The following is a 21,526-nucleotide window of genomic DNA, read 5'->3' on the forward strand; positions in this document are numbered from 1 at the left end:
AAAATATGGATGTTAAACTTCAAATAAGGGTATACCTGTTACACTTCAAAGCATTTGAGGGCTTTCCTGGTGGCGCAGTGGTTAAGAATCCGTCTGTCAATGCAGGGGACACGGAAAGATCCCACATGCCACGGAGCAACTAAGCCCACGAGCCTAGAGCCAGTGCTCCGCAGCAAGAGAAGCCACCGCAATGAGAAGCCCGCGCACCGCGGCAACTGGAGAAAGCCCGCGGGCAGCAACAAAGACCCAACGCAGCCAAATATTAAATAAAATAGATAGATAGATAAATAAAAATTTATATTAAAAAATATATTGACAAGGGACTTCCCTGGTGGTCCAGTGGTTAAGACTGCACTTCCACGGCGGGGGGCGTGGCTTGGATCCCTGGTTGGTGAACTAAGATCCTGCATGCCGGGCTGTGCCGCCAAAAAGTTAAAATAAATAAAATAAAATAAAATATTGACAAGTCACTGAAAAAAAAGCCAAAACCTTTCAAATACTGAGTAGACCCAGAAATACAGGACCGTGGTTCATGAATAAATGGCAAATAAAACTTTAAAAATAGTAGTGACCATTTATTATCTACTTTGTCATACACTTTCATGTATATTATTTATTTCTTTAACATAACTAAAAACATAGATAACGCTTGTGGTTAAAAATTCAACAACATGGGGACATATGTATATGTATAACTGATTCACTTTGTTGTAAAGGAGAAACTAACACACTATTGTAAAACAGTTATACTCCAATAAAGATGTTTAAAAAAAAATTCAACAACATATAAGCATGTAGAGTAAAAAGTGAAAGGCTGTTTTTTTTTTCTCTCCCAACCCCACAGCCCCTGCCCAAGTGTTGCCCCCAGTTCCGAGTTTGGGGTGTATTCTTCCAGATATAAATGAATAGACAGACATATCTCCGAGCTTATTCATATATATCAGATTAGCCCCATTTTACAGATGAGGAAAGTGCAGCACAGAAAAGTTGTAGTATTCATCCAAGACCACAGAGCTGATAAGAACTCGAGCTGAGATTCAAATCCAGCTCGTCTGATTCCTAAATCAGCGCATTCCTTCCGCTATGCCCCGTGTGTAAAATTTTATGGATGAAGAAACCGAGGCCCATAGAGGTCCCTGAGCAGTCAGAACCACATGGTTCACAGCCCAACTCGGGAGAGGCGGGGGTGACTGGGCTTGCACGGGAGGCTGCGTGGAGGAGAGGGCCTTGACCATCGCGAATCTGGGATCAGGCGGGACCATCTCGGCCCAGCAACGCCCAGATCTGGGGCCCGGGGGTCGTCCACGCCGCTCGGGTACAGGCACCACCCAGCCCCTTGGCGCCACTCGCGGCCGCCTGGCCTGGGCAGGCGCAGCGCTCGCACAGCTCACTCGGAGCCGGTCTGGAAGCCGGGGTTCGGGAGTCCCGAGCCCCAGCGGGGCCTGGGGACAGCCCGGGAGCGATGGCTCCCTCCGAAGCGGACTGGGACCTCCTCGGCTTTGCCCCCTCGAGCCATTGGCGCGTGCCGGGCTGGGGTGGCCAAGGCCCGAAGCCCGGGGTGGGTGGCCCTGGCAAGCAAGGGGTTCGGGGTGGGCCGGCCGCCGGGACCCGGGGGCCGGCTCTGGGCGCGGGCTGGGCGCGTGGCGGGCGGGCGGGCGGAGCGGGGGGCGGGGCGAGGGCGGAGCCGCGGCCGGAGGCGGCAGTGTCCGGAGCCGGGCTCAGGGGCACCCTTGGCCGCCGCGGAGCAAGGCTGCCTGGAGACAGCGCCCGGGCGCAGAGGGGTTAACGGGCCGCCGGGGCCGAGCAGAGCAGGTACAGATCTTCCCTGGGACCCCCGGCCCCGGCAGCCCTCTCTCCCCGGTCCCGTTAGACCCCCCCCCGCCCTGCGCGCACGCGCCGTCCCTGTTCTCTGCGCCCCGCGGTCGCGCCCCAGCCACGACCCCAGCCCCAGCTCTTATAGCATCGGAAGTCCCTGGGGTCGAATTCCTGGGGAGGGGGTTCTGATCCCTTGGAACTCTGGCCCCCATCACTCGGGCGGAGAATCAACCAAAATTCCTACGAAGTCACAGAGTAAAATTGGAAAACGTAGCCAGGACCTCCCGGCACACGCCCGGCGCCTCCTGCCCTCCTCCTCTAGATGGGTGCTCCTGGAGGATGTGTTCCCCCCACCCCCCAACCCCACCACTCTCTTCTGTCCTGGAGTTGGGGGACAGGGACGCTATGAGGGATGCATGTGGGTGCCCTTGATCCAGCTCAGCCTGACGACTAGAAAGGAAAGATGCCTGTTGGGATGGGCCTCCAGGACCCAGGAGTGGAGGACCAAGGAGTTCTCATCCAAGATAGGGACTCTCCAGCCAGCCCTGGAGCCTGCTGTGAGGCGCCCTGCCCCACAGTACCACCCATTTCCCAGAGGTGGGTCCCCTGAGGGTGAAGGGGTTAGTTCTGCCTGGGTCTCTCTTCCTTGATCTTCACTGGTCAGTGTGGAGGTGTGGTCGGGAGGAGCCCAGGTTTGTCTAGACCAGAGTCAGCCTGGCCCAAGAGTGACCACTTCTGACCTCTCCTTTCTTCACCCTGGGCAGTAAGACACACCAGATGAGGAACATGAGAAGGGGTGAAAACCACAAATGTGTATCTGTTTCTGCAGGGGTGGAGGGGGAGTGTCGGCCCCCTGCCCAGCTATGCAGGGGGTGGGGTAGGACTTTTCCAGAGAGGGAGCCAGGCCTGGCCCTGGCCCCAAGAGCTCACGCCACCCCACCCCTTACTTCTCCAGGGAACTGCCAAAGCCAAACCCAGCTCAGGACAGGATTATGTGTACTGGGTAGACTCATGGAGAAAGAGGTAGCAGAGAGAAGCAGAGGCAGAGAGGGAGTAGAGAGGGGACCCGGACCTGGCAGCAAGAAGCGGCAGTGATCATCACTCCATCTCTCCTTTCCTTCAACCTCGAGTAACAGAGTCAGGCAGAGAGCTGAAGTTTTGGGTGGAACGTTGGCCCTTCTCTGGAGCCCCTACCCGCCCCCCCTATCAGGGTGGAGTTGCTGACCTCAGTGGTCAGCCCAGCCAAGGGAAGGAGCAGCCATCAGCAACCCCCTTCCCAACCCCAAGCAGCTGAGGAGACCCTGCAGCTCAGGCTCAACCACTGTGATCCCTCCCTTAACTTTCCAAGTCCTGGGGTCTCAGGGAGGGAAGTGGGGCTGAGAGTTGCTACCCCCAAGCACATTCCTGCCCTTCCCTCTGTCATTTTTCTGCCCCTGAGCTGGCCCACCTCGGCATTAGCTCCTTGGATTCCTCTCCCGGGTGCCTTTCGGATCCAACAGAAACATTTTTTTTTTTCCTGGAAAGCAGAACACCAAGCAGTGTGAGGAGTGGGGTGGGAAGGGCTCACTGTGAGCAGGAAGGGGCTGGAGGGCAGGGGAGTGATGGGAGAGTCAGGCTTAGACCAGGGGAGGGGTCCATGCTCCACTTCCCCAAGGATCAAGTTTAGACTTCAGGAGGGACTTCCTGGCTCTTCAGAAGATAGACCGTGCATGATTGGGGAGCAATGGCATCTCTAGCTGCATATCCCCTTCCCAGGTTTCCCTAGCCCATCAGAGTCTTGCCTGAAGTAAGGCCTCATTGATCTAATGCCGGACGCTGGCCCCTAGAGAGAGGTTAAATCTCAGTGGGAAAAATCACCTGCTTCTCTAGAGATTAAACCATCAGCCCATTTAGTTTATCCCTTGACTGGAAAGTGTTTGAGGCAGGCAGAGATGTGTCTGAGCGTTCCAGAAGGAGCTTTATTAGCTAAGAAGGGAAGAAAAAGCTGGGAGTCAGGTAGGAAACGGAAAGCCCAAGGGGCTTCCAGTCAGCAGCTCAGAGGGGGGTGTCTGGTAAGTCCTCACTGAGGCTCCCTCCTCAGCTTTCCAGGACCTCTGGGAGGGCAGGAGGGGGAGTCAGATGAAAACCATCTCAAGAAAGATGTGTGTGCCTGAGCTGGCCTAGAGACAGTTCCTAGTTAGGACATGGAGGAGCTGAGAAGTTCCTGCAGCTGAGGAGGGGGACTGAGCCTGAGTTGGGAGGCTGAGGGCAGACGGCCACCCCGCCACCCCTCCAGCCTGGGCCTGGGCGGATGGACAAGGGTGGTGTGCCTTCTCCCTCCCTCCCTTAGGATCATAAAGGGGTGGGCCAGTCTTCACCCATCCATTCTCACTCTGAGATGTCCTTCTGAGGAGTCATCCCTCCCAACCCCCAGCTTTCTGGAGACTGGACCAGGCTTCGGTCCCTGCAGAGCGCATCCTCCACCCCACGCCCAGATGCCAGAGTAGAGTTGACTTCTGGTCCCCTCCTTCCTGGCCCCGGGGCCATCAAGGGAGGAGAGATGGAGAAGTGGGCGGGCAGGTAAGAGGTGGGGCGGCCCTGGAGGAAGGATGGCTGGGTCTCCGTCTCTGGAAGGGAGGGAAAAGAGCTCTCTGGGAGGGGCTGGGGGAAGTGATGAGTAACTTCTGATTTCTGAGCAGTTGGCATCAGGATGTGCGGACACCTTCACTCCTGCCTTTGGTTTGCAGGCCCCGGTTGTGTCTGATGCTGCTTCTGTTCCTCCCTCAGCTCTGCCTGGATCAGGAGGTGGGCCAGGGACTAGAGACTACAATCCTTTCCTCTCCCTCCCTCCCTGCTTCCCACCATCTCCACGTGTGCATTTTCCACCGCCTCTGATAAGCCGCTGCCCCTTTCTCTCACATTTGGCCCTCCCAGCCTCCCAGCCTCCCCAATGCCCTAACTCCTTGACAAATCACTTCAAGTCCCACCTCTGCTACTGAATGTGACCTTGGGCCAGTCACTACTGCCCCAAGCCTCCAGCGTTGGACTAGATATTCTGTACAGTTCTCTCGAAAATCATTCCAATTTTGGCTGTACTTTTTGTCTATACAGGTGTTGTCTGGGCACTCTCTTCAGACACCTCCCGAGGAGAACCAGGGCCCTGAGGGTGTCTGGGGTCCTTGGGACCGGTGGGCCTCTTGCTCCCAGCCCTGCGGGGTTGGGGTGCAGCGCAGGAGCCGGACGTGTCAGCTCCCTACAGCTCAACTCCACCAGGGCCTGCCCCTCCCACCCCGGCCCCCAAGACATCCAGAAGCCCTGTTCCCCCGGGGTCAGGGCACCAGACCTCATACTTCCCGAGAAACCCTTCCCCTATACAGGCCACCACCTTGGGGAAGAGGTGGCCCCCTTCGAGGTCCTGCTTATTTAGGGAGAGAGGAGGCCCAGGAGATTCAAGGAGCCAGGAGGTGAGGGGTGGGGCTTTGAGGGAAGAGGCGGGGCCTTAGGCAAGGGGTGGAGCTAGGGATGAAGGAAAGGGGAGCAAAGAATCCAGGGTTTAGAAAGGCTTATCTTTGGCGCTAGGGAGTCGCCTGGGGAGGCAGGCTCGGAGGTAGCCAGCGCTGTGACCCCACATCTGCAACACTTTCTCAGGTCCCGGGTTCGAGACCCCATCAAGCCAGGAATGTTTGGTTATGGGAGAGTGCCCTTTGCTTTGCCGCTCCATCGGAACCGCAGGCACCCCAGGAGACCACCCAGCTCTGAGCTCTTGCAGACCTCAGATCTTCCATCCTTGACTCCAAGAACAGAGCCATCGTTTGCAAACCACACCCCGCAACCTGAACTCCCTCCTACTGAACCGTCTGCCCACACCCCGTCCCCCCCAGGAGAACCCCCAAGCCCCGAAGCTGCTCAGACAGAGGTGCCCTCTAGAACCAGGCCTGCCCTCACATGGCCCCACCCCAGAGCCCAGGCCTCTGGCACAGAGCCCTCCTTGTTCCCTCCATCCCCAGGAGAAGGTAGCTCCTTTCACATGTCCCCTCAGCCAAGAAGGCCAGGTTCCCAGGGTTGGGCCGGTCCCCGGCTGGCAGAGAGACACCCTAATCCTTTCCTTTCTGTCCCTCGGAGCCGAGGCCAGCAGAGCCGGGAGCACTGGACACCTGGGGGGAATCTTCACGGGTCCCTCACGGACTCTGCCCCTCGCTACCCAGATGGCTGGTTGCCTCTGCTGAGTGCTGGTCCCCATTCCAGCCCCCTCTGGAGCCTCTTTGCTCCCAGTAGCCCTGTCCCAAGATGTTCTGGGGAGAGTGAGCAGCTGAGACCCTGCAGCCAAGCGGTGAGTTCCTTCTTGGACCCCTCCCAGACTTCCAATTCTGCTTCCCTGACCCTGAGCCTGGGTCCTCAGCCTGTCAGATCTGGACCTGAGGGAGAAGGGCCTTGGCATCTGACCTCTTCAGGGTAGGGACCTTGGAGCTCTTCCATAGACCTGACCTGCCTCGCTATCCCCCCAATCCAGCCCTGACCCACACCCCCATTTTCCTCCCCAGCTTTGACTCCTCTGTATCCCCCACCTCAGCCCTGCCCCCCTGAGCAGCCAGACCCCCGGGCCCTGCAGTGTGCAGCCTTTGACTCCCAGGAGTTCATGGGTCAGCTGTACCAGTGGGAGCCCTTCACAGAAGGTGAGGTTTCTAGCTCACTCCCTGGACAGGGGGGCTGGAGATTGGGAGATGATGGGGAGGGAGACACTCAGCCCCTCTTTTTCTTCTCTGTAGGCTCTTGTATTTCTCCTGTGTCATATTGTCTTCCTTATTTCCCAGGGCTGGGGTGAAGAGACAGAACAGGCCCAGAAAGGGTTGGGGGTTTCGGACAGAGCCCTAGCTGTCAGATGGCGATGTGTGGTCAGCAGAGGGGTCAGGCTAGGAGAAGGGATGTGTCCAGACATGCCCTTTGGCTGGTCTCCTCTGGGAAGAAGCCCAACCCAGGAGGTGGGATGGATGTGACATGAGCAGGGCATGGTCAGAGAGATCCTGTTCAGTGGTGACAGCTCGGTGGAGGTGCCGCATGGATCCTGGACGGTGTTGTATCACTTTCTCCCAGGTTACCGTCCGCTTGATTTTCATCCTGTGTCACCTTGATACCAAGACAAGCCCTCATGAGCTCTGAACTCACATAATCATAGTTTCAAGTATCTGTCCTCTCTCAGAGCTCACAACCCCTTTTCTGGTCTTAGTGACCTCAATTGATCTGACCCAACTTTTGTGTGACCCTCAAACTGACCTTTCAGAGTACAGAATTGTCGTGTTCCCTTCATCCACAGTGACCTCGGCAACCTCAGGATGCCCTATTGCTAATATAAGGCAAGCCAAGCCGCTCTCAGGGCCCTGGGTTCTTTCTCAGTTAACCTCCTGCCAGGAACCCCAGCTAACCACCCTTCTACCCTGTCTCTTAGTTCAGGGTTCCCAGCGCTGTGAACTGAACTGCCGTCCCCGTGGCTTCCGCTTCTATGTCCGTCACACCGAAAAGGTCCAGGACGGGACCCTGTGTCAGCCTGGAGCCCCAGACATCTGTGTGGCCGGACGCTGTCTGGTGAGGGAGGACGGGGTGCGCACATGGGGGGAGAGGCAATGTTAATAACTGCTACAGGCACACACACAGAGTCTCCTTGCTCATCATCACAATGGCAAAACACCAGACTCAGGTTGCAGAGAGGAAAAGTTCTTACCTGCCAGGCAGGGCTGAGCAGAGTCAAGAGTCGAACTGCAAGAAAGACCCCCTTAAGCCCATCCAAGCTTCCCAGAGGCTGGCTGGGGATGGTGGGGCTGACAGAGAAACTACAAGTCTCACTTGTGATGCAAAGGTCAAGACACACGGTGAGCCGAAGGCTCCAAGACCACCAGGCCAGGGTTGGAGGTGGTGTCTGGCTTCTGGCAGCCCCTGCCTCACTCCGCTTTCCCCCAGAGCCCTGGCTGTGATGGGATCCTCGCCTCAGGCAGGCGTCCAGATGGCTGTGGAGTCTGTGGGGGTGATGATTCTACCTGTCGCCTTGTCTCGGGGAACCTCACTGACCGGGGGGGCCCTCTGGGCTATCAGAAAATCCTGTTGATTCCTGCTGGAGCCTCCCGGCTCTGGATCGCCCAGCTCCGGCCCAGCTCCAACTACCTTGGTGAGTCCCTGGGTTCCCCGAGTCTTTGTCCCCCGTTCCATTCCTGGCCTATTGGTTCTGCCCTTCACACCCCCATTCAGCACAGCAAATGAGCCACCCGGGAAGTCAGGGCTCCCTTCCTCCCTCCCGCGTGGGCACGGGGTATGTGGGGTTCTGTGCTGTCAGGGAAGTGGTGGGAGATGAGGACAGTATGACTAACCTCGCATGTCCTGATCTGCCACCTCCAGCACTTCGTGGCCCTGGGGGCCGGTCCATCATTAATGGAAACTGGGCTGTGGATCCCCCTGGGTCCTACGCCGCCGGCGGGACTGTCTTCCGGTACAGCCGTCCTCCTCGAGAGGAGGGCGTGGGGGAGAGTCTGTCCGCGGAAGGCCCCACGACCCAGCCTGTGGATGTCTACGTGAGCGAGGGGCCTGCGCCTGGGCCGGAGGAGGAGGCCGCCCCGCTGCCTCTCCTCTGAGGGGAAGGCTGTGGGTCTCAGCATGGGCAGAAGGCTAGTGGATGCTCCCCTGGCCACCCCCAAACATTCATTACCTTCTCTCTTTCTCCCCAGATGATCTTTCAGGAGGAAAACCCAGGTGTTTTCTACCAGTATGTCATCTCCTCACCTCCTCCAAACCTTGAGAACCTCACCCCAGAGCCCCGTCTCCCCCAACTCCAGCCTGGTAAGACTTTGATCCCCAGACCTAAAAGGAGGTTGGGGAGAGGCTGAGGGGAGCTCGAGGCGATGGGGATGCATCTGATTTGTCTACCCAACTCTCCCTGCACAGAGGTTTTGAGGGGAGAGCCCCCGCCTGCTTCAGTACCCCGCCCTGCCCGCACCCCAGGCACCCTCCAGCGTCAGGTGCGGATCCCCCAGATGCCCGCCCCGCCCCATCCCAGGACACCCCTGGGGTCTCCAGCCGGATACTGGAAACGGGTGGGACACTCTGAGTGCTCGGCATCCTGTGGAAAAGGTGAGACTTCACCCACCAGCCTGTATTCCCGGCACCCTCAGCCCAGATGCCCAGCTTGGCACTCCTGACACCATACCCTGGATTGTGGGTCCACACCTTGACTCTGTGCCGAATCGGACTTCAGTGCCTGGGACCCCACTGACACTGGATGCCAAGCTATCCTGCCTCCCCTGGCTTCCCTTTTATCCCTTTCAGGTGTCTGGCGCCCTGTCTTCCTCTGCATTTCTCGTGAGTCAGGAGAGGAACTGGATGAACGCAGCTGTGCCGTGGGCACCAGGCCCCCAGCCTCCCAGGAACCCTGCCATGGCCCCCCGTGCCCACCGTAGTGAGTGCGCCCCACGGAAGGGTTAGGGTCCTAGGGACACGACGGTTGCCCCAGGGAAACACATCCTCGCCCCCATAAGATCTCACCTGGACTCTGCACTCAACACAAGATCTGGCTTCAGAGAGACGTTATTCAGTGAGAAAGGCCGACATTCCATAGACAACAAGGAAACGCTGAGCCCCAAAAGGGATCCCAGACTCCAAATATGCCCACTCTCCTCTGAGGGGTCCCCAACCCCAGTCTGTCGTCCCTTTCCCCAAACATGGCAGTCCCACACATCTCTGTTTTTGCCCTCTGTGTCTCTGTCCCTTCCCCTCCCTGCCCACGCCCACAGCTGGGAGGCCGGCGAGTGGACGTCCTGCAGCCGCTCCTGTGGCCCCGGCACCCAGCACCGTCAGCTGCGCTGCCGGCAGGAGTTTGGGGGCGGCGGCTCGTCGGTGCCCCTGGAGCGCTGCGGACATCTGCCCCGGCCCAACATCACCCAGCCGTGCCAGCTGCGCCTCTGCGGCCACTGGGAGGTCCGCTCCCCCTGGAGCCAGGTGAGTGGTCCCAGGCAAGGAAGCTCTTGGAGCGGGAACATCCTGGAGGCATGGGCACCAGTGAGCTAGAGCAGTGGTTTTTCCAACTCCATTCTAATCAGCAGAAACTTTTACAAATGAGATCTCATGTAGAACCTCCATCTGTAAGTCTGCGAAGAGACGGAACCGGGGCTTGGGGGCCCAGAGCCCCCTACTCAGCCTGCTCCTCCGCCCACGAAGCCCTGTAACCGCTGAGCCAGGCATCAAAGGCAGATCCTGGTTCAGAGTCCCCAGAGCTGGAGGCTGGTGAGGCAGCCGGGGAAGCCCAGGCCCGAATGCCCCTCATCCCCTCAGTGCTCTGTGCGGTGTGGTCGCGGCCAGAGGAGCCGACAGGTCCGCTGCGTCGGCAACAACGGTGATGAAGTGAGCGAGCAGGAGTGCGTCTCAGGCCCCCCGCGGCCCCCCAGCAGAGAGGCCTGTGACATGGGGCCCTGCACCACAGCCTGGTTCCACAGCGACTGGAGCTCCAAGGTGGGCCCCACACCCCCTCAGCCGAGCCCCACGCCCCCGGTACCTCCCACCCAGGACACCCTCCCGGGGCCTTTCCAGCACGGTTGCATAACGTTGACTGAGCAAGCACCTGCCATCTGCTTGACACTGCTGATGTTGGGGACTCAGAGGAAAACTTACGCTGACATCCTGACCCCTGCCTGGCAAAGTTTCCCCGTATCTGGCTGGTACCCCGGGGGCATTCCCTAACTCCCGGATCCGGGATGTGTCTGTCCTCAGCCCCCTTGCCTTCCCCTTCTTGTCACTCCAGCCTCCCTTCACACTCTGCTTCCCAACAGTGCTCAGCTGAGTGTGGGACGGGAATCCAGCGACGTTCTGTTGTCTGCCTCGGGAGTGGGGAGACCCATGGGGAGGGCCAGGAGGAAGCAGGGGCAGGAGCCACTGAGCAGACCTGTGCACCAGGAAGCCGACCCCCTGACATGCGTGCCTGCAGCTTGGGGCCCTGTGAGGTGACGTGGTGCTGGTACACGGGGCCCTGGGCAGAGGTGAGCTTAGATCCTGGGAGGGGGCCGGTCGGTGGGATTCCCTGGGGGGAGGTCGGAGTAATCCTGCTCTCCCTTCCCGTCTTCTCCATCAGTGCTCCTCAGAATGTGGCTCTGGCACGCAGCGTAGAGACATCATCTGTGTGTCCAAACTGGGGACGGAGTTCAATGTGACTTCTCCTAGCAACTGTTCCCACCTGCCCAGGCCCCCTGCCCTGCAGCCCTGTCAGGGGCAGGACTGCCAGGACCGATGGTTTTCTACACCCTGGAGTCCGGTGAGTGCCTGGCACCCTTGCCCTGCTCAGCATGGACTTCCAGGGGAGGGGAGGCTTCCCTCCTTGTGCCTCCCTCTGTGCTCCAGGCTAAGGCCAGCAGCAGTTTAACTTGTCCCATTTCCTAGACCAGGAGGACAGGTGGGCCCCCTCCACATGGGGTTTCATAATGCTCCAGGAGAGCCCCCCAACTCCCTTCAGAGGAGGAGGAGGCCTGGGGTTCAGGAGGAGCCTGGGGCACAGCAAAGTTCTGATTTGATAGCTGGGGTCTCCCCAGTGTTCTCGCTCTTGCCAGGGGGGCATGCAGACAAGGGAGGTCCAGTGCCTGACCGCCAACCAGACCCTCAGCATCCGATGCCCTCCTCACCTGCGGCCCTCCAGGAAACGATCCTGTAACAGCCAACCCTGCAGCCAGCGCCCTGGTAAAGAGCTCCCTCTCCCCAATCCCCAGCAGAGCGGAGTTAGCTTAAGTGTGGGTGGAGATTAGGAAGGACGAGTGGGAGCGGGCAACACACCTCCAGCAGGACGGATCTTGGTGACTTCTTGTGCCCAATGGCCTCCTCTGTCCCCAGATGATCAATGCAAGGACAGCTCTCCACATTGCCCCCTGGTGGTGCAGGCCCGGCTCTGCGTCTATCCCTACTACACAGCTACCTGTTGCCGCTCTTGCGCCCATGTCCTGGAGCGGTCTCCCCCGGATCCCGCCTGAAATGGGTCCAGGAGACCCTCTCCTCGTGGTTTTCTCATGCCACCATCAGTCACCTGTCAATCAGCCCACTCTGTACCCTCTGGCTCTCTAGCCTGTCCTGGTCTCACTAGGGACGTCCCCCAGGGTGGTCGAAGGTGGCAAGATGATGGACAGTAACTGTCAAGACGTGTGGTTGGGTCTGTGCGGTGGTGTGATGGTGTGTGTGCACATATGCCCCCAGATATGTATATGGGCCTGTGTGGATGTGTGTGCGCCCATAAATCTGTATCACTTCTCAAAAAGAAGTTACACAGACTGAGAAGGAACCTGGAGAGGGGACAATGCCTGTTTCCGTGAGAGTTTTCTAGGCTGAAAGGAAAGCAAGTTTGCAACTCTTTGGGAATCTGAGCTACTTAGAGTCTGGCCTTCCCGTTAATCCCAACTTTGTGTCCTAAACCTCATTTCTCCTGTTCAGGCTACACATCATCTAAACCATCCTTTTGTCCTCTGACCCTTTCTCCCCTTACTTAGTCTCTCTATCCCTCCCTCTCATAGTTAGCTAGGGATGGGGTGTGCCATTGCCAATCCTGCTTTTCCCCAGGAAGAGAGACTATCTCCCCAGAGCAGGGACCAGCTGGGCAGAGGATGGAAAAGAGCAAGGTTAGAATAAGACACCCTACCCCCTGCTCCCGCCCCCCACCTCCTAAAATGGTTTCCACCCCAGAACTAATTTATTTTTTATTAAAGATGATTATGACAAATGAGAAACAGGCTCTTCATTGTCCTCGTGGGAACCCAGCCATACAGGCCACATAAGCAAGCAGTGTGAGATCAGAATGAAGGGTGGGAACGGGAACAGTACTTGGAGCCCAGGTGGAGAGAGTCTGGGCCCAGAAAGGCTAATGAATGAGCCCCAGTCACCTGAGACCAGGAGCCTTGGTCAGAGAGGGAGAGGATCCTGGCCGACCTCAGGCCCTGCAGGTTGGTCATTGACCACTAGAGGTCACCACTTCTCCCAGTTTAGGTATGGAGTTGGGCGCTTGGGTCCAGAGCTGATGAAGAAACTGCTTGGCCTATGGTGGGCTTCTTGGTAGGCTGAGTCTGTAGTCTCTTGGAATCTAGTAGCACTTTTTTCCCATCTGGGGCTGAGCTGAATGGCGGCTGCCTTTTCAGGGGTCCCTTTTCCTGTTCTCTTTCTTTGGCCCTGCCTTCCTGCCCCTCTCATCCTTTCTGCTATTACCCATTTCCCTATTAAGCTCTTGGTTTATTGCTTTTTATAGGGTGGGAGGAAAGGAAATGCTTCACACCCCACACCCCACACCCCTCTCCCGCAGCAGAAACTGCCGGAGGAGGATTCTGGCCCGGCTCTAGGGGACTTGGGGGTGGAGTCGAGGGTGGAGCCAAGGCAGTACTGGATGTCCTGCCAAAGACACATTCTTCAGAGATGTCTCACCCTAGTCTCCTCCCTCCTCCCTCCCCCGTCCATGTCCACTCTCAAGGTAAATAGCTTGCTAGAGGTGGTGTGAGAGTGGGCAGCCTTTTCCATAACACAGATCTTCTCCCTGAGCCCTGCAATTCTGAGGTCTGAGTCCAGATCTCCACTTGTGGAAGCCAGATTTCCCAGGGGTCCCCATGCCTAGGAAGAGGGGAAGTGCAATAGAATTGAGCTTCTCTCCCCATTAGAAGCATCCCTCCCCCATCCCTGCACCTCTACAAGTCTGGCCCAGTAAGACCGTAAATAAAGGCCTGCAGAAACAGCTGAACTCAGTGACTACTGTTTCCTGAGCTTGCACACCCAGACACACAGACACTGGGGAGGACCCCAGAGTTGCCTGAGGAGGCAGGACTTCTCCGCTCTGGCAGCTCCCTCACATCATACTGTTGCCTTGGGAAGCAGGCTTTCCCTGGGTTGGAAGTGGCTGAGAAGGAAGACTCCGGACATCTTGGGAGGACAGGGCATGAGGAAGGAGGCAAAAGAAAATGGGGGGAAAGGAAAGAAACTGACTTTAGTCCAGGGCGAGGAGTGAGGAAGGGGGTACAAGGAAAGCCCAGTCTTAGTGTCTCTGGTCAGTGTAAAGAGAAGGCGTCGGATGTGTTCCTCTCTTTGGTGAACCCCTAAGGGGATCAAAGACGCGGGGGGACCAGGGAAGTGGGACCTGAGCCAGCCCTGTAGATACTGAGGGCTGAAGTCGGAGCCCTGAGACCGAGGGAGGGGTGTGGTGAATAGCTGGGGCCCGCCCAGTGATTCCTGGAAGCTGAAGACTGGGCGGTGGCCCCAGCTCAGCTGACTTCCCCGAAGTTCCTCCTCCCTTTTTGGGCCTCTCTGGGCTGTTGCCGGGCAGGTTTGGAGTTTGGCCTGAGCCTGAGAACCAATCACAGGTGGGGAATGCAGCCACAGCCCCTCTAAGGGCTCCCCCAGCTTCAGTAACTCCCTTCTCTTTCTGATAGCCCCCAGCTCCCTCACAGCCTCCAGCCTCTGACTGCTCAGGATGTGGGCTTTCATCTGGGGGGTTGCCCCCTTTCACCTCATTTTAAAGCTAGGATTCAGTGCAGCCCCTAAGGATTCTTTTCTCTGGTCACTGAGGTCAGTATTGGGGAGGGGCGTGTCAATGTGAAGGTCTTCAGGAAGGGAAACCTGACCCCAAGCACCCCTTTTCCTGGCCTCTTAGAGGGGAGTAATGTGGCCAGATGCCTCTGATGACCTCTGAAACCCTCTGGAGGGCTGGGAGAGAGGAAGCTGCAACCCAAGGTCAGGGAGATTGCTGGAGGGGCCCCTAGGTTTGGTGCCCTGGGTGGAATTTAGGGAAGGACTCAGAGGAACTGGACCCCTGAGAATCGAGGTGGGGGTGGGGTGATAGGAACAATCTTGATGTGCACAAGAGAGATCAAGCGTGCAGAAGGCCAGCAAATTGCTAGGGCTTCTCTCGGTGTTTGTTGGGGGAAGGGGATTGTGGTTCTGTGTCAGTGGACTTAGGGGTGAACTTGTGAGGTCTCAGTTCAGCTGGATCAGAATTCCTCTCCCCTCCCCCCTCCCAGTTTCCCCAGGGTAATTACCCACCCAATTAAGCTTCAGCCTTCAGACTAAATTTAGCTTCTATACTTCCCCAACCAGGGGCCTCCCTGCAAGCAGGTGCTCACAGCTGCAGGGGTGAGTCTGAGGAGACCAGACCCACACTCTTCACTCATCCAGATTCAACCTCTGTGGTTAACTAGGAGTGAAGCAGAGCACAGGGCCCCAGTTGCTGACCTTCGGCATGAGTGTCTCAACCTGAAGACACCCTGCCTCAGGAGCCCTTTAGGGGAGTACCCAGACAGACCTGGAGGGCGGCAGGAGGACAGAGGGATGAGAGTGAGAACAACATGCAAGAAGGTCCCTTCCAGATTCCCTCCAACCAGACCCTCTTTCATTTCCTGTTTCCCCTTCTCCCCACTTTTACAGAGACTTCATTTGAACTTAACGCCCTTCCCCCACCAGAGTAAACTGAATCAGAGACCTCTCCTCTCCTTGAAGCATGGGGAATCATGCTAAAGAGTACCTCAGTAGTTTGGAGGTAGAGTCGGGGCATGAGTTCCTGCATTCCCACCTTCTCTCTGACCAGCAACCCTCAAATCCATCACCTCTGGTTCTGGGAGTCAGGTGGGTGGGGGAGTTAGAGCGGAGGGGGCTTATCTGTCACAGGCAGATGATGAAGAGATGTCTGCTTTAAAGGGTGAGAGGCACCTTCTACAGGAAGTAGAAAGCCTCAGGAAAGTACCTAAGACTAAGTCAGTCAACAAGAGAGAGAAACAGTTTGGGTTAACCAAACGAGGCAGCGCAAATCTTCAATCTGACTTTGGGCTCCTTGATCCTGCAGATTGGGGAAAGCTCTAGAGGCGGGTGTTTCATGGCTGAGGTCAGAAGGTAGAAAGGATTGGAGGGAGGAATGTGCAAAATTAGTCCAAAACAAGGTATGCATGAGCCATAGCAGTCAGATGCTAGGGAACCCACCAGCCACACCAGCTGAAGGGGACGTGCAGGGATGGCTAGGAACCAGACCAGAGCACTTTCTCAGCAAGCACCAGAGAGCTGTGTTTGAATGTCCTGGGAAAGAACTTCAGTATTAGAGGAGAGATGGGTTCAATTTCAGGAATGTCCCAGGTTGGGGTTAGGATGTATGTGTGTGTGTTGTAGTCCTCTGAGCCTTGCCTGAATCTTTTTAAGAGACAGCTCTACAGAACTTTGAGTGAGGAGGAAAAGAAACTGGGGGTGAGAGGGTGGGGTTACTCATAAAAAGAAGACTGTGTGTGTCCCTGGGATCCCTAGGCTAAAAGGCAAGAGGCCCTGCCCTTGATGGGAGGGGCAGAGTTAATCTGCCCTGGAACCAGACCCCCTCTTTCATCTCTTCCTCCCTCCCCTCAGCTACTACTGATTCTTGGTTGCCTGCCTCTTTCATGACATCATAAGACGCCTTTTTAGCTCTAGCAGAGAAGTGGGCAACCTTTTTCTAAGGACCAGCCGTAAATATTTCCAGCTTTGCAGGGCATAGAATCTCTGTTGCAACTACTTGACTCTGCTGCTGTAACACAGAAGCAGCCCTACACAATTTGTAAACAAATGGGCATGGCTGTGTTCCAACCAAACTTTATTTATGACACTGAAATCTTAATTTCATATAATTTTAACATGTCACCAAATATCTTTTTTCAACCATTTAAAAATGCAAAAACCATTCTTAGCTTTTGAGCCATACAGAAACAGGCAATAGGGCAGATTTGGCTGGCAGGGAGTTTACTTACCCCTGGGATTTCTTCCAACTGGTTGAACTCCCACAATGCCCAGCCATGGAAAGTCCTGTTTGTGTCCCCTCTGCTTCAAAATACAGCTGTAGACCGTTTTAATTCAACATCCTATCTATTGACATCGGCTTCTTAGTGGTTTCTCCCTGGAAATTCAAAGACTTGGACATGGCTGATAGAGTAAATCCTTAAGGGATGTTTCCTGAAATTCCTTAAAGCACTTTGTTTAGTGCTTTGAGGTAAAGCACTTGTATATATTCTCTCTTTGAATCTTCTCAATAATAAGATGGGGGAAGACAATTAAATCCAGTTTACAGGGGAGAAAATTAAGTCTAGTCTTTTAACTTTGTAAATTCTAACTCCTTTGATCTGCTATTCAATTTCATTCCCACAGAGCACCCTTTATCAAAATACTCAGTTCTTTGGGCCACAGTGATCTGGAAGTTGGATGGGATCAAGTGTTTTTGTTGTTTTCAAATGTCTTTCATGACTTCTCTGCATTTTAGGAAAATCCTGTCTAAATTTCATTTTTCAACTCAAAGTTTCAAGGAATTAAAAATCCTTTCAAATATATTCAGTGTTTAGGCCCCAGGAAATAATTAAAATAAACATACATGGTCTTTGTGTAAGGTACACACACTGTCATACAAACACAGGCTTATATATTACTAATTGAGTCACAGTTTTTTTCCCCAGAACAAACTTTATCAAAGTTGTATGTTTATACGTTCTGGACTTTAAAGCAATGCAGCTGCATTTCTTTTTAAAATAACCTATTTCTGGGATCGCTTACCAAATCCTTCTTTTGTATTAGAGGTTTTCTTTCACTCAGTAGTACCGTCATGGATTGACATATCTATCCATCATGGTTCATGAGGGGGGAAAGGAAGATACAGAACCTCTATCCTGTTTCAGACCTGACCCCAACTATCAAACTTTGAAGTGAGAGAAAGGGGCAAAGAAGCAGGTAACCAACCACTCCCCCACCATTACCAAGCTCCTCTGTACAGCTGTTGTTCCTTAAAGCTGAAAACAAGCCACCTGATTTCAAAACACACACACAGACAACCTCATTTCATTTCGACACGAAGTTGTTTCCCTCTTTCTGTTTCTCTACTTTGCCTCACCGGAGGATTTCTGAGAAATGAAAAAAGTCACCTCCCAGTCTCAGTTTTGTTTTTTGGGGTTTTTTTTTTGGGTTTTTTTTTTTTTGGTATGAACAGGAGAGACAGGAAAGGCGTACACTGGGCATACAGTATTAACCCAAAGCTTTACAAAGTAAGCAAAATGCCCTTCCCATAGTGCTTCTGCCAAAGTGGGCCCCACCTTGCTAGATCTGGGCTTTCAGGGTCTAGAGGTGGGTCAGAACCACTCCAGACAACCTCAGGAAGAGGTGTGAACTGAGGATGGAATGCATGAAAGATCTGGGCATAGAGATTCAGGAATAAAATGTTTATGAAACCAATGTTTCTTAGGGAAAACCCCTACCTCACCCCCGACCCCAAATCTGAATACCTGAGTCATACCAGCCCTGTAGGGGTGTCCATGAAATGTGTACCAAATTTCTGAAACCATCTCCTCCTATAAGACTAGAAAATGAACTGTTTTTAGGGGCACAGAGTTGAGGGCGTTTCTTAATCAAAATAAAGTAGAAAACTCATCTAAATTCAGGTAGAAACCCAACAGTTAAAACTCTTTTCCTTGTCTGCTTCCTTGGCTCTTTCCCAGCACACCTTGTTCCAGAATAACTTCAATAAACATACACATGTGACCAGAGGGTTAGGGGAGGGGAGACCAAGTGGGGGTGGTGAAATTCTGAATGGAATGCAGCCCCAGCTAGCTAGGGGGCTGGGACTGAGACTTTGGGCCCTGTCTGTGGATTCATACAGGCAGAGAAGCCAAAACAATGAGCTCATGGGCAAGAATGCAGCCTGTGGGGAAGTCAGGGCAGTCAGAGCAAACTAGTTTTTTGAACCAGGATGCGAATAGCTGTAATTGAGTCTCCCACGGGAACAGGATTAGAGAGAGTAGAGCCACCATTCAGTATCTTAGGGTCCAGTTAAATAACTTGGGGGCTGTTCTTTATTAAATTCTGTTCTGCAGAGAGCATAGCAGTCTCGGGTCCACGTTCAAAAACCTGGTTCCTTTCCCTATGTGAACTTGGGTGGGTGAAGATGGCTGGTAAGATGTGTGAGCGAACTTAGGTGATGCTCTTAAGACATCTTTATTCAAAGCAGGTCTGCCAATGCCAGCTCCTACACCAGGATCCAGTGATGACTATGATCCTTAGGTTGTGGGTGTTCAGGGCTACCACTTTAACAAGACAGAGAGGAAGCAGCCAATAGAGTCTATCTTCTTTACTTCCCAAATAAACAGTCCCCCCAGCTGTGTGTATTTATACCAAATTCAGACTTCTAAGACCAGAGACATCTTTTTTTTTTTTCCTACCAGTGTTTTCCAATACTTTTATATAAAGCCCTAAAATGGAAGAAACTGAAGAGATACTACCTTCACTGGCCATGTATGGTGAAGGGGAAGGAAGGCAGGGAGGAAAGACGAAATAAGAAAAAAAATTATCTACACATCTCCCTCTTCTCCTACCCCACACCAGAGGTTCTTTCCCAGCTCCATGCTTTTGTGCATGTTTCCTACCCATTTTAAGGTCCAATTCAACCTCAAATGTTTATTTTGAAGCCTTCTTGACCATCTTCTACTTCCAGAAGTTGTCACCCTGCTTTGTCCCACCCCTTGTCTTATATCTTTATTATAGTATTTTGTGTACTGTATCCTAATTATTTTTGTCTATGTTATCACTATTAGACTGTGAGCTTTAATGTTGTGCTACAATTGCTTTCTTTCCACGGATTTGTTAAGCATAAATTCTTCAGATGTTTTCTAAAAACGAGGACGTTTTCTTATATAACCACAATATAATTAACACACTCAAATTTAACATTGATACAGTACCGTCTAACATATTGCCCATATTAAAATTTTCCCAATTGTTCCCAAGTCCTTTATAGCTTTTTTTCATCCAGGATCCAATCAAAGATCACCCTGCATTTAGTTGTCATGTTTCTTTCTAGAGTTCCCTGGTTGTTTTTTTTTTCCATTCTATACATAAAAGCTTAGATCTGCTAACCTCAACCTCCCACTCCACCCTAGTCTTTTTTGATTGCATTGAGGGTAAGAATCAGTCTTTTCATAACTCCAGCATCCAAAAGTGCATGGTGCATAGTAAGCAGTCCCCTGCCAGGTAATGGACAAATGAAGAGACTCAACAAACATTTGGCTGCCTTGAGCTCATTAAATGTCCCAGTTCATTGAAGTTATTGAAACATTCTTAATAAACTAAAGTAACCCCTGAACAGGGGAAGAGGAGAGAAGGCAAAGTGGGTAAGAATGCAGAGACAAGCCATGGAAATGGATACTTGGAAGGGGTAAAATCCAGTAGTATTCTTGGCCCAAACACATTTCCCAACAATCAAGAACTATTATTCTATGCAGGTAAAGAAAGGAACTGCAAAAGAAAGGCCAGATATGGCGTGGGAACAAAAGCTTGCCCTATTATTATTATTTTTTTACCTCACAAGAATCATTAGTAAAGAACACAGAATTCCCTGACAGGTCTGTTACATCTGCCTGCAGGCAGATTCCCAACTTTCCACATGCTTCACATAACTAAGATAACACTGTAATAACTTTGAAACTAAAGAAGAGGGACAGAGTTAAGCTTTCAAATCTTGAAATTGAGAAGCCTTTAAAGAGTGTGGGAGGGTTCCAGAAGACAAAGCTCTGTAATCATTGAAAAAGTGGGGCCAAAAAGAACTAGGATAAATTAAGACAGACCCAGCTGATCATCTTGAACTCCAGGAATTAATGGCCTGTGCTCTGGGCATCTGGCTGGAGCCTTGCTACACACCAGTTGTACAAATTATTTCACTTTAACTTTTGTAAAACCCTCCAGCTGTCACAACTGCTTTAAGAAAAATGTTCTGAAACAGTCTGAAGCAAGAGCTAGCACTAAAGTAGCAAAACAGGAACTGAAAGAAAAAGTCTGGTTGTGTCAAATGAGGGGAAGTGTTGATTATTTTGACTCCCTCAGTGACTCATGTTACTGGTTACCATTTGACCCAAATTTTTAAGGTGTTAAACTAAGGAATATTGCCACAGAAATAGCTTCACATCACAACAGAGCAATGGGAGCAATAGTATGTTCACAGCAGAACTTGACTCTGATCACGATTTGGGTGCTCATGTCCTGTGCTACTCTCCCTCCACACCTGTTTGCAAATTCATTTGTACAAAACAGCTGTCTTTGTAATGAGAAAAAACTGCCATCTTCTGGTAGTTAGGCTCCAGAAAAAGAGGGGCTGCCAAACCGAAATGCACAAAACCTGAAGGGGGAAAAGTGCAGAATCCTGTTTGCATCATTAGCATTTGGTGCTCAGGGCTTAAAACCAATATGCAAACCTCATATTTGCACATTTCCATGGTGATTCCGCTCCCTTTCAAGGTAGCTGAAAATAAAGACAGGATAGGGATTCTGAAATTGACTTGCTTATTCTCACATTCTTTTTGGGAGGAAAGGGGAAAGGTACTGAAAGATTAGTACCAACAACCTTATGGAAACTTAACTTTGGGTGTTAATTCTTCAAGTTCCTTTACTCCCTTCAAAAGGTTGAGTGAGAGAGGGAGATAAAGTAACTGCTGTAGTGAACCCTCTTTACCCCCAAGTTATACCAACATTTGGTGACTAAAAGAAATCGGGATGGGGATTATGATTTTTGTATTAAAATATACTGTTGTACTTTTGAACTACTCCAAAGTACAACAGTAATACATGTAATTAAAAGCCCGGGACTTCCCTGCTGGTCCAGTGGTGAAGACTGTGCTTCCAATGCAGGGGGTGCGGGTTTGATCCCTGGTCAGGGAACTAAGATCCCACATGCCGTGTGGCGTGGCCAAAAAAAAATTTTTTAAAAAGC

General features: G+C 53.1%; 2 protein-coding genes across 11 annotated transcripts; both read left to right on the forward strand.

Moving 5' to 3' along the window:
- The first annotated feature begins 1,670 nt into the window (after positions 1-1,670).
- ADAMTSL4 (ADAMTS like 4) lies at positions 1,671-12,530 on the forward strand. 10 transcript variants are annotated; one of them, XM_067035380.1, is made up of 19 exons: positions 1,689-1,812; positions 2,340-2,412; positions 4,145-4,374; positions 4,542-4,599; positions 4,906-5,258; positions 5,443-6,124; positions 6,365-6,467; positions 7,238-7,374; positions 7,747-7,951; positions 8,179-8,351; positions 8,505-8,616; positions 8,722-8,907; positions 9,103-9,232; positions 9,567-9,771; positions 10,105-10,281; positions 10,599-10,805; positions 10,898-11,077; positions 11,352-11,496; positions 11,647-12,530. In XM_067035380.1, the coding sequence occupies exons 3-19, from the start codon at positions 4,355-4,357 to the stop codon at positions 11,781-11,783; spliced, it is 3,210 nt and encodes a 1,069-aa protein (XP_066891481.1). In that variant the 5' UTR covers positions 1,689-1,812; positions 2,340-2,412; positions 4,145-4,354; the 3' UTR covers positions 11,784-12,530. The 10 variants fall into 10 exon arrangements, with proteins under 10 accessions (XP_058935820.1, XP_066891473.1, XP_066891489.1 ...); XM_067035382.1 differs by having other exon boundaries at positions 1,710-1,812; positions 2,253-2,412; positions 4,229-4,374; XM_067035376.1 differs by having other exon boundaries at positions 1,722-1,812; positions 2,253-2,412.
- LOC131766535 (uncharacterized) lies at positions 2,625-3,481 on the forward strand. Its single transcript, XM_059080948.2, is given in 6 exon segments — positions 2,625-2,748; positions 2,751-3,015; positions 3,017-3,158; positions 3,161-3,264; positions 3,266-3,315; positions 3,318-3,481. Coding segments are annotated over 6 exon segments (849 nt in total).
- Positions 12,531-21,526: the final 8,996 nt, after the last annotated feature.

Source organism: Kogia breviceps, chromosome 1, assembly GCF_026419965.1.
Source record: "Kogia breviceps isolate mKogBre1 chromosome 1, mKogBre1 haplotype 1, whole genome shotgun sequence".
Taxonomy (NCBI): Eukaryota; Metazoa; Chordata; class Mammalia; order Artiodactyla; family Physeteridae; genus Kogia; species Kogia breviceps.

Coding starts and splice junctions, on each gene's coding strand:
- ADAMTSL4 (XM_067035389.1), top strand. CDS start 4,355: ATGGAGAAGTGGGCGGGCAG. Junction 7,375..7,746: donor GTGTGGCCGGACGCTGTCTG/GTGAGGGAGGAC, acceptor GCTTTCCCCCAG/AGCCCTGGCTGTGATGGGAT. Junction 7,952..8,178: donor GCCCAGCTCCAACTACCTTG/GTGAGTCCCTGG, acceptor TGCCACCTCCAG/CACTTCGTGGCCCTGGGGGC.